The sequence below is a fragment of the Cervus canadensis genome, chromosome 6, assembly GCF_019320065.1.
Source record: "Cervus canadensis isolate Bull #8, Minnesota chromosome 6, ASM1932006v1, whole genome shotgun sequence".
NCBI lineage: Eukaryota > Metazoa > Chordata > Mammalia > Artiodactyla > Cervidae > Cervus > Cervus canadensis.
This window is the reverse complement of record NC_057391.1, coordinates 10,734,496-10,747,243: the sequence shown is the minus strand read 5'-3', so window position 1 is coordinate 10,747,243 and position 12,748 is coordinate 10,734,496. Positions and strand designations below refer to the sequence as shown.

Genomic DNA, 12,748 nt, shown 5'->3' with positions numbered 1-12,748 from the left:
AAATGTTTATGAAAAAAGATTACAATTTAGTGAGACTGAGAAATTTTTCATGTAAATACAGACCAGGTTTTCTATACTCTATCTTAACCTACACCTTCATTTAGTAAAGTTTAAAGGTCTAACTATTAATCAAGCTGATAATTAAAGATTTCAACTCAGCAACTGGCTCTAACTATATTAGAATCTATTAGAGATTTGAATTTATTTACCAGTGAACAGATGACCAAGAAAAATACCAGTGTCTTGCTAAATAGATAATAGTTACTATTCCATGCTTAAAATACCTTAACAAAAGTAGAACTCCAGCTTTTCCCAGAAGACGCCAAGCAACCCATTCTGCAGTTGTTCTATCAGCTTCATAAGTAGCTTGTTGACCAACAATAAAAACCAGTGGTAATCCTAGTTGTACATGAACAGTTGAAACTTGTCTAGGATCTCCAGTAACTTCAGTCTTCATTTAGAAAAAGAACAAAACGTCTTCACTATGTGATAATAATGTTCCAACATTTGGATTTAAACCCTGCTAATAATAAGTGAAAAAACAAGTCTGTGAAATAAATCCACAATTAGCAAAAATGGTCTCATGGTTTTCTAAGTTTCATGCTCCCATGTACCTATATAATTTAAACTAACATATGAAACTAACAAATTTTACAACTAGTTATACAGATATTTACAACCATAAAGAATAAGGATATCAGAGAAACCAAAAAAAGCAATGAATAAAACTGTGGTGCCGATGAATAAAGAGAGAGATTTGAAATGAAAACAAAACACATAACAAATTCTTCCATATGAGAATTTAACATATATAATGACATATTACAGAACAATGAGGAACATCTGAGCTGACATCAGCTTGAACACACATCTAACTTCACTCCTTCCAGAAATCCCAGGACAACTTCAGCAGTAGGATTTTTCAAAACAGATGAACATACATACATGAAGAAAGGAAGAGAGTAAAGGCAGCAAAGTCTTAGAAGCTAGAGAACAACAAAATCTTAGCCATGAGAGGAAAGGATAAGAAACAATTTCACTTTAATTGCAGAATCCTAAAATAGCCCAGGAACTGTCAGTGCCTGGAGCCTCTGGAACAGGAAAAGAAGGAGGGGAAGGGGAATGATGGCAGGAAGGCTCTAGAGTAAGAAAGAACAGACAAAACCTTTGGAGAAGCAGTTAGATCTCTAGATCCTCTTCCCTAACTCCTTAGGCAACTACCCCTGCATCATACCAGAAGAAATCGGGGGGGACTGCAGGAACAGCTGAGTGTGAATACCATGCTCAAAGCAGAGGGACTGAGCAACCAAATGCTGAGACTCCTTCTAGCCCCTCCCCACTCAGTTTCTGGTAAGCTAGCAACTAGACTTCTGTATTTCAGCGAAACACTGGAAGATCTTTCTCTGGGGATCTTGAACAACCACAAGTAAAAGCCTAAAGCTACTGACATTGTGGTTCACCAAAAACCTGCCCAGGTCCAACCACCCTATGGAGCTCAAAGTTAACAAGTCTGAACCATAGTCTCAGAATTTCCAGCCAACTTCTTTAGTTTCATATTCTAAATCATGAACAAGGAGTAATAAGCATCTGAGGAAAGCCTCTAACATGAAAGACGTAACATGGAGGAAACAGATTATTCAGGAAGAAGAAAGGTTCAGAAAACCACCACCGATAAACTCAAAAAGATGAGAAGACACTGTATCCACAAAAAATGAAAACTAAAGTTGAATAAATCTGCAGAAAGTATGGCAAAAGACAGCTGGAAAATAGAAAAGATAATAAAATTGAGGGACTAGTTCAAGAGACCCAATGTTCAAACAGGAGTCCCAGAAAGAGAGAAGGGAGAAAACAGAAGGGAAGAAATCATCACTGAAATAAATACAGAAATTTCCCACAGCTAAAGGAGCACAAGCTGCCAGATTGAAAGAGCCCACTGAATAAAACCAGCATAGGGGATAAAAGTAGGTATGCAGAGAGATGCTTTCTTGCAAATTTTCTAATAATAGAGAATCATTTTTCTAATCCTTAAAGTTTCCAGAGAGAAATCTGTATTTAGCTATGGTAGACATAATTCTAAGATGACTCCCAAAATTCCTGCTGTACACATTTTGTATAATCCTAGTTTCCTTGAGCGTGGATGGTACTCACAGCATGGTCATTCCCTTGATTAGATTATACCATGTAAGACTATCACAGCACAATGCAGCAAGATTGTCTGCTGGCTTTGAAGGAGAAACTTGCAATTTTTTTTGAGAGGGCCACATGGCCAGAATCTGAGAACAGACCATAGGAGTTAAGAGCAACCACCAGCCATAAGCTAGCAAGAAGGTAGAAACCTCAGTCTCACAACCACACAGAACTGAATTGTCAAGATCTGAATGGGTATAACAGCCTGAAGGAACAGAAAAGCCTGGTTTCTTCTTTGAGTATTTGGAGAACCATAAGCAATTCAATATTAAAAAGTAAAAATGTGAACAGACAAGTAAAGCTGGAGAATTGGCAAAGGGCCATATCATTAAAAACCATGTGTATCCTCCTAAGAAAGTAGGCCTTCATTCTGTAAATAATTGAAGCCATTTAGGAACTACAAAAATTATCAGAACAAGATCATATATGTGTGTTTAAAATATATTACTATGCAAGCAACAGGGAGTATGAACTTAAAGAGAGTGAAATATAGGAATATAGACCAGATCAATTCCTATTACTAAAACAGTACACAAGAGACAGGAAGAACCTGGATTAAAGTACTGGCTGTTAGAATGAAGAATTCAAGAAGATATTTCAGATCTAAAATCAGACGCAGGAATTGAGAATGATTTTCTAGGCTTCTGCCATGAGTGACTGGACAGTAAATTAACCAAGATAATGGACCAAGAACAGATGGTAAAAGACAACATGTTAATGTCAGACATGTAGAGCTTAGGAGAGAGACATCTAATAAGTAGTTAAATACATGGGACAGGAACTTCAAAGGAAAATCTGACCTGAAAATTCAGATTTAAAAATCAAGAGCCATAATGCCATGGAAACAGATTGAGGGTGTGTTCTGAGCCTCTATCATTGTGTATGTAGCAAAGCACCCCAAACCCTAATGCTTAAAATAAAAGAATCATTTCTGTTGTCCATATGTCTACAAACTCATCTCTGGCCCACGTTGCATTTGTGGGGCATTTTGACCAGAGGGTGAAGGTTCAACTTTAAAAATGGCTCATTTGCTAGTTAGCAAGCTATTGCTAACTAGTATGAGCTCAGAGTTGCGGGCTAGGGGCCTCAATTTCTTTTCACATGATTTCTCCTCAGGCTTAACTTCACAGCAAAGTTGCTGGGTTTCGAGAAAGAGCCTATCATGATAATAAGATGCAGCTGTCCTATGTATCTACAACAATTAAATGTCCAGGAACTCTATCTGCTTAACACACAAACACACAGACTCTCCAACCTGCATCTGTTTTCATATGTTTAGAAGTGAAACAATGCATATGATCATGCATCCGAAGTTTATCAAAGAGTCTGAATCACAGCTTCCATTTTTATAAATGTTTATAGATAATGTTGACTGGTGAGTAGACAAAATCCTGAGAATTCTTAATATCAACATTGGAAGAAAAGGAAATGAGGATGGAGAGAAATGATGAAGAACTGTACAATGAACTTATGAGGGCTTTGTAGGGAAGTGGAAGATCAAACCAAAATCAGAGGATCTTCTCCCAAAGGACATAAGGTAAATATTTCCCTCTCCCATGTGAACAGAAAGGAAAAAGACTTATATACTGTTTTGTTTTTTCTTAGTTGCTTGAAGTCAAAATCCAACTAAATAAAAACTGACCAAAATAAAGAATGAAGCCAGTAGAGCTCGGACTGATGAGCTCTGAATCTATTTAAATATGAAAGCAGGGCTTTTTTTAAAAATGGGAATTATGATTATAGAACACAATATAAATATTATAACCTTTACAATGTAAACTAACACAAAACAACAATCTGGAGGGTAAAGAGGAACTGAGATGGAAATAAACATATGAAGTTAATATTCTCATCTTTTACACCAAGGAGTAAATCAGTATTATCTAAAATGAAAATATGCAGTTTTCTTAAAATAATAATTTTCACTTCTCAGTGTTTTCCATAATCATTTCAACACTTAAGACAGTAGTTCCTAAACAGCCCTCTAATGAAACAATTTCTCAAAAGTTCCATAATTCCTCTAGTTTCATACCAGTTTCTTTTTCTTCTAGTAAATTCAAATAAGATTAAATATAATGCTTCTTACTATAAAGCAGCTCATGCAATATATGTCCATGAATCCATTCATCCCTCTATCTATATGTATCTATATGGATGCAGAGATGACTGGTTGCATCTAACAGTTCATTTCTGAATGATGGGAATTAGTGGATTTAAAATTTTTCATTCTTTATACTTTGCTGCACTGTTTGAATTATTTATAGCACATATGCACAATTTTTATGTAAAAAGGACATGGTGAGGGAGAAGGCCTATTGAAGGTTATACATATGCTCAGGACAACCCTTTAAAGTTCCAGAGAGAAGTCAGTTGATCACCCATTGAGTCTAAGATTCTTCCAGGCTAACACTAAGGAAGGTGAGACACCAAAAATGCTATAATGCAAATATTTATAAACTTTCAAAACAGGAATCAAAACATTCATCAAAAGAGGTCTTTTCTTAGCCTATGATGTAATCTTTGTGATCTTAGAATGGTCACATGTCATAACTACCACAGAATAGTTCCACAGTTCATTATAACTACCATTATAATTCACAATGCTATACTGGGTTGTTCAAAACAACACTTCAAGGCATTAAAATACCATTTTATGAATACACAGTTTATCCTCTAATCTACCTTTAATAAGGTACTACTCCTAAATCTGCCTAAATGAAATAAATATGTTCAAGGGGAAAAGATATAGCTCATCTAAGTTAAATGCATATCTGTAAATCAAAACAATAAATTTTACATACAAATTATCTAACATATTTAAATAAGACACATACCAGCAGAGGTGCTTCCATTGTCTTAATAAATTGATGAATGTTCAGTGTAGTCAGTGACTGCTTCATTAGTATTCTCCTACATGGCTGGGTCAAGTCCAAGACTGGTTTACAGTGAAAAAAGTAGAGATGTGGATACTCTATATCCTCAGGGCTGCAAATTAAAAATGAGGGACAGACCAACTTGAAGTTCAATGTGTGATTCTTCTACTATGCAGAAAGACATAATAAATCTCTTTGTCCTAAGTTTCGTGCTTTTGAATTACTATTTTGGTAAAAGCCTAAAACAGTATAACAAAATTAAGTGGACCAAAGCAAAAAAAGAGAATAAAAGGAATTTTTGAGATGTATAAGCAATTTTTTTTCCTGAACTGTTTCATATGCTAACTTCTAAATTAGGTCAGAGACAGGTCTACACAATTATTTTTAAATAAAAGACTGTCACCTTGAGGACAATGAGATTATCTTAAAATATAGTTGCTTTTCTATAGCTACGCTAAATAAAGCTTTGTAACACAAATCTTCTAGGTTTAATTTAAACCCAAATCTGTTTTGAACAAACTTCAGCCAAAACATGCCTTAAGATAGAAACCATGTGACACTTTGTGAGAGTTAGTGAGTTTGTATCTGAAATATTAGAAAACCCAGCAAATGTGGCTTATAATTTGAGTTTTGGCATTCCCTTCAATATGAAAATTCAAAGATAAACTTATAGTAAGTAAGGTTTGCCAAAATTAAAATAACATTCTATAAATCTCCATATGGCATTAGTACAGTCTGGCAAAATACTGCAAATTTTTATTTTTACAATGTTATTTTAATTATTGACACATGCTTCAACTGAGCTCCAAGATTCACTGACTTCAAATTTCATTACAAAGTAATATCTAGTAGATTCAATGATTAAAGAAATGATCACTCAATATTACTTAATGCCTACTATGTTAGGCCCTGTGCTAAATGTAAAAGACTAAGATGAATAAGATATTTCAAATCCTTGAGGGGCATGGGCTAAAGGACATATATTTAGTTAAAAAAAAAAAGTGATTCATAAGTACTATAATATACAGGGTGCTACAAGAAACAAAGAAACATTTCATTCTGCTCAAATCAGGGAAGAGAAGGCAACAGAAAGGAAGATCACCATAGAGATTAAAAACAGTAAGAGAATGACTTCGCCAAGAAGATAAGACTAAAGAGTATTTCAGACAATAGGAACAATATAGCCAAAGCCCCAGTCAAAGTACACAACTTTTTTTAGGGAAACCATAAACAGTCACATATTACTGAATGGAAAGTGTTAAGAGCAAGATAACCCAGCTGAGGTTGGACCACAAACCATAATTTATGAAATAATAAAATTATGTCAGAAAGTTATCTAATCAGAGATCATTTGGTTGTAGGTAACAGAAACCAAAAAAGTGGGGGTAGGGGGAGCTTATTAGTTTAGAAGGGCATCTCACAGAATACAAGGAAAATCCAAGTAACTGGATCAGAGAACAAATGTACAGATCTGAACAGCAAGAGTTCAGGGTCCTTCATTTTGCCATTAACACTTTTTAGCTCCCCTCTCTTTCTGCTTTACTTCTACATGGGCAAAACATTCAGTAAGCAAGACAGTTAAAGTGCTGTATAATCCAGTTTCTCCCATGTTCAATTCCAAGTTCCTGGAAGAAGACATCTCATTTGCTCAGGTAAGCCCATGGATTGGTTGACTCCAGGTCAGGTGGCCACCTCTGACTTAACAGACTGTGATAAGTATGAAGTAGGGGTAACACCCTTCTTGGCCTATACACAGATACTTTAAGAAGGGAATATGGGGAGGTAGCAGAAAGTACTTGTGTCTCTACAGCATGCTACCTCTTTTACTACCCATCATATATACCCTTTTCTTTTCTTACCATTTAAAGAAAATTGTTATTGGAGTTTTGATGGTTTACAATGTTGTGTTAGTTTCAGGTGTACGGCAAAGTGAATCAGTCATACATAAACATATATCCTCTTCTTTTCCCATGCAGGTCATTACAGAGCACATATACCCTTCTTAACCATTTCAAACATACTCAGGTCCAACATAACTATTAATATACAAGATTATCCAAAGTTATCACCCTGCAAGAAGAACAGTACCTAGAACACAGACGGCATTGAATAGATAATTGTTGAATGAAAGAATGAACAAAGGAAAGAAAAAATAAAAAGAACAAATGGAAGAAAAAACACATTCATCTCTCCTCCATTAAATGGTGGGGCTTCCCTGGTGGCTCAGATGGTGAAGAATCTGCCTGCAATGCAGGAGACCTAGGTTCAATCACTGGGTTGGGAAGATCCCTGGAGAAAGGAATGGTAACCTACTCCAGTATTCTTGCCTGGGAAAATCCATGGGCAGAGGAGCTGGCAGGCTACAGTCCATAGGGTCACAAAGATTTGGAAATGACTTAGCAACTAACACTTCTCCTCCATTAGGTGACAATTCAAAGTCATTGTTAACTACTTCATCTAGAAGTGATGTCATGTGCTTAGTTGCTCAGCAGTGTCTGGCTCTCTGTGAACCCATGGACTGTAAGCCTACCAAGCTCCTCTGTTCATCAGGATTCTTCAGGCAAGAATACTGGAGTGGGTTGCCATGCTCTCCTCCAGGGGATCTTCCCAACCCAGGAACTGAACAAAGGTCCCCCGCATTGCAGGCAAATTCTTTACCATCTGAGCCACTGACTACATATTCTGAATCCACAGTCCTTCCCTACCACATCGGGGCCAGGTATGATTCCTCACCACTTTGTTAGCCATGAATAAACCTCTCCAATGTGTCATATACTAACAAATTTATGAAAAACAGAATAACTGTTTTTAATTCTCATTTTAAAAATGGAGACAAGCAAAAATCTTTCCAGAACATTAACATGTTTAATCACTGATCACTGTATAGTCTGATCTTGCTGAACAGGATTTGTAAGACAAATGAGAGGACCCATACCTTGAGAGTAAATAACCAACCCTCTATATTTGAAGCATGTCACTGTTATTAGCAATTGTTCATTCGCAGAAAAATAAAGATGATTATAACAGGAGAGAAAGTACAAACAATCCTCAGAGAAACTGTGGGGCTACCCCAGAATCACCACGGGACTGAGAAAGCCGGGTTCCCCCATCCCAAGATGGGAATTTGGCAGTCTACACTGGCAGGAGCAAAGTAGCTGTCTAAACTGCTGCTCATTGTATCTTGAGATGCAGTGACTACATATCATAGAGCTTTATGATACTATCAGCATGATTCTCAAATTGTCAAGAATATTAATTCTTATACAAATAGTAAACATGCATCAAAGTTTTCTTTAACTCGTTAATGAGGGAACTAGCAGAATGGCAGTTCAATAAGAAGAGGGAAAAAGGAATGTTGATTGATGTTGCACAGAGCAATAAATTTTCTTTGCAAGTACTTCATTCTTTGCCTATGCACTCCCAACAACACCCCACCCCCCAAAAAAAACCATTTCACTTTATCAGCTTTCTATGCACTAACAACCAAATTTACCAAACTGTAAAACATCTGGGATTTGTGTGCGGTTTAACAAATAGTCACTATTTTCTGAGAGGTGAGCAAGAGGACTCATTAAATACTCTTGCATAGTTTTAAAAGGGTCACACAATCACCCTTTTGCCTTGCTTTGTATTAATTTTCCTGAAAAATATTTTGAAGTCAAACTTAAAAGTCTTTCAAACGCACTGGTGTTCCTCTGCCTCTTGTGTCCCTATGTACTAAACAGAAGAAAAACTTTACCCCTAGGTTGCCCAGCCAAAAAGAGTCCAAAGAAGGTCTCTACCTACAACTGTAAGCTAGAAACTAGACAAGAAAATTAAACATTTAGAAAACATCTGTTCAAAATTGTACTCAAATATATTTAAGATTTTTCTGGTATGGTAACTGATGCAACTCTCAAAGAATCTCTAGAGCTTAGTCATAAAAGCTGTTATCTGATCCCCTATCTGATTACTGGGGTAGATATATTTCTAAAATACACATGACCACTCAAGGGATCACATCTGTGGCTTGCCCATATTGCCTTGGTTCACCTTAGTTTAACATCACTTCTGTATCTTTAAGCTCATTTTAGTACAGCCTTGTGGCTCAGCTGGTAAAGAAACCGCCTGCAATGCGGGAGACCTGAGTTTAATCCCTGGGTTGGGAAGATCCCCTGGAGAAGGGAAAGGCTACCCACTTCAGTATTCTGGCCTGGAGAAGTCCATGGACTGTATAGTCCATGGGGTCGCAAAGTGTTGGACGCAATTGAGAAACTTTCACTTTCACATGATAGTAATGAAGAGGATGTCAGGTTTCATTTATATATTCACACCTGCTGATGATTCCTTTCAGATCTAGTCCATGCTGTGAGAGTATGACAGAAATGCTGGAAAAGTAATGTGAGATAAGTGACACTTAAAATAGTTTACTTATGTTTCTTATACATACCCAATACTCTCCAAAAGGGCAATTTCCGTGGTTAAGACAAATTGGTGTGTGGTCCCATACACAAAAGCGGCTTCCATGACGGCTCTGTGCTCTGAAAAAGAGAGGGGAGGTGAGAGGGAGGAGAGGTTAGTTTGTGTGATTCTATTTTGAATACTTTCCTACACCCTTTTATGCTCTACTATGTTTAAAGAAAAATCCTTTGTAGGGATCTCAGTTGGGAACATGCAGGCAGTTAAAGAAGTTATAAAAAGTCTGTTCCAGTCAAGTCAAGGTAAGAGCAGAACTAAGAGGGAGTTAAAAATGAGTTATACTTGAAGCTATATGACAAATCTGTGATAGTTTTTTCCCAGTAGTAGGGAAGAGAATATGAATTCGCCACACCACTTTTGTATGTTATATTTTATGCATGAATATGTCTGTATGCTATTTATGGCTTACTTTTTTAATCAAACTTATTCTTATCAAAAAAGAGACAATTCTATAAGGTATATTTTTAAAATGAACAGTTCCTCTACCCTTGACCCCATTTCCAATTTCTAAGGGACAACTACTTTCAACTTTCTCTTTCTTTAGGTATTTACCTCCAAATCCCTAAACGACACTCTTAAATTCTTATTTCCTGATTATTTGTGTGCGTTAGTATTGTCTATTGACTTCCCACTATGAAAGATGATAAATAGCTCTCTTTTCTGAAACCTCATTCCAAAAATGTACACAATTCTACCCCCTCAATTTGCCCAATATAGTCCTAGTTTTTATTAGATCAATAGTCAGTTTTCATATTGTTCAGTTCAGTTCAGTTGTTCAGTCATGTCCGACTCTTTGTGACTCCATGGACTGCATTACACCAGGCTTCCCTGTCCATCACCAACCCCTGGAGCTTACTCAAACTCATGTCCATCAAGTTGGTGATGCCATCAAACCATCTCATCCTCTGTTGTCCCCTTCTCCCACCTTCAATCTTTCCCAGCATCAGGGTCTTTTCCAATGAGTTAGTTCTTCACATCAAGTGGCCAAAGTATTGGAGTTTCAGCTTCAGCATCAGTCCTTCCAATGAATATTTAGGACTGATTTCCTTTAGGATTGATTGATTGGATCTCCTTGCAGTCCAGGGGACTCTCAACAGTCTTCTCCAACACCACAGTTCAAAAATTTCAATTCTTTGGCACTCAGCTTTCTTTATAGTCCAACTCACATCTATACATGACTACTGGAAAAATTATAGCTTTGACTAGACGGACCTTTGTCAGCAAGGTAATGTCTTTGCTTTCTAATATGCCATCTAGGTTGGTCATAGCTTTTCTTCCAAGGAGCAAGCATCTTTGAATTTCATGGCTGCAGTCACCATCTGCAGTGATTTTGGAGCCCCCAAAAATAAAGTCTCTCACTGTTTCCACTGTTTCCCCATCTATTTGCCATGAAGTGATGGGACCAGATGCCATGATCTTCATTTTTCAAATGTTGAGTTTTAAGCCAGCTTTTTCACTCTCCTCTTTCACTTTCATCAAGAGGCTCTTTAGTTCTTCTTCGCTTTCTGCCATAAGGGTGGTGCCACCTGTGTTATCTAAGGTTATTGATATTTCTCCCGGTAATCTTAATTCCAGCTTGGGGTTCATCCAGCCTGGCATTTTGCATTTTACATATAAGTTAAATAAGCAGGGTGACAATAAATGACCTTGACATACTCCTTTCCCAATCTGGAACCATTCTGTTGTTCCATGTCCAGTTCTAACTGTTGCTTCTTGACCTGTATACAGATTTCTCAGGAGGCAGGTAAGGTGGTCTGGTATTCCCATCTCTCGAAGAATTTTCCAGTTTGTTGTGATCTACACAGTCAAAGGCTTTGGCATAATAAATAAAGCAGAAGTAGATGTTTTTCTGGTATTCTCTTGCTTTTTCAATGATCCAATGGATGTTGGCAATTTGATCTCTGGTTCCTCTGCCTTTTCTAAATCCAGCTTGAACATCTGGAAGTTCATGGTTTCATATTGTTGGGACTCAGTAAATACAATTTCCTTTTGAGAATTTTTTCACTACAGTTATAACTATCTTTTTTAAAATTTTTGTTTACATTCCTTGCTAATTTATCCCTAAATTCTTCTGCAACTGTCTTAGGCCCACAATACTTCAAATGTATCCTGTTTTACTATCTATTCCCTCTCTTTGTAGACATTTATGCAGAGTCTTCTGATTTGCTCGAACATGGACTCTTGTTACTCCACCTGCCCCAACTTTCATCCTAGGAACTCACTTTCATTATTGTCCTGGGGATTCTCTGATACTCACTCTTGTATCGGGGCCTTGGCTTATTACCCTCATCTTCGGGACTAATTTGTTCCCTTGCTCCCATTCTCTAGCTCTTTTCTGGGAGAGGATATATGGAATAAACATTTTTTGCAACCTTAACCTTCTCAAAGTGGCTTTATTCCACTTTCATAACTAACTATAGTTGTCTGCATATAGAATTCTAGGTTCAAGTCATTCCCCCTAAGAATTTTGAAAGCATTCCTCCATTTTCATTGGCTCCCAAATCCAAAGTCATCCTGATTCTTGATCCTTAAACAGCATACTTTTTTCTTTCTGGAAAATTTTAGAGTAGTGTTTGTTCCCAATATTCTGAAAATTCAAAATGAGATCCTCTGGCGTGGCTCTACGTTTAAACACTGCTGGGATTCAGTGAACCCTTGCAATTTGGAGGCTCAAATCCCTCAGTTCCGGGAAATTTTCTTAAAGCATTCCTTTGACAACTTCTTCCTTTCCATATCTTATTTTCCCTTTTTTTCTCACTGCCATTTCCAGGTAGTTATTTTCCCCTCCCTGACCTAAACTTTTATCACTTGAATCACATTTCATCAGATTATTCCACTCACCATTATGCCTTGTTGGAGTCATCTACTACCTCAGCCAGGGTTAATCCCCCTCATCTCATGAAAAATTTAGCTTCTGTCACACTGTCACGCTCTCTGATTTTCCTATCCCCATACATGATCCTTGCAAAATCCTAGCCTTTCAGTCCTTGGTCTTATCTGGAAACTCCAGTGATTTTGCTTCAGCCCTACCTTAACCACTCATGGCCACTGTCCCACTTCAGGCTTGTAATCACCAATCTGCAAATCCTCCAAATTTTCAATGTGTAGCACTCCCCCCCAAAAACAAACACACACACACACATACATGTGCACACGCACACACCCTTCCATCTCTGGGTCACTTGTCTAGTACACAACTTTAACCTTCCCGAATTTACAGTCTTATCATT

The 12,748-nt window shown here is 37.2% G+C and overlaps 1 protein-coding gene across 4 annotated transcripts in view; it reads right to left on the bottom strand.

The window, feature by feature from the left end:
- The window catches only part of TXNDC16 (thioredoxin domain containing 16), an 89,373-nt gene that overhangs the window by 44,235 nt on the left and 32,390 nt on the right, over positions 1–12,748 (bottom strand). For all 4 annotated transcript variants that reach the window (XM_043470779.1, XM_043470782.1, XM_043470781.1 and 1 more), the window contains 3 exons: positions 9,490–9,580; positions 5,022–5,172; positions 285–451 (listed from right to left, as the gene is read on the bottom strand). In XM_043470779.1, coding sequence (XP_043326714.1) covers positions 285–451; positions 5,022–5,172; positions 9,490–9,580 — 409 coding nt within the window. The remainder of the gene's footprint in view (positions 1–284; positions 452–5,021; positions 5,173–9,489; positions 9,581–12,748) is intronic.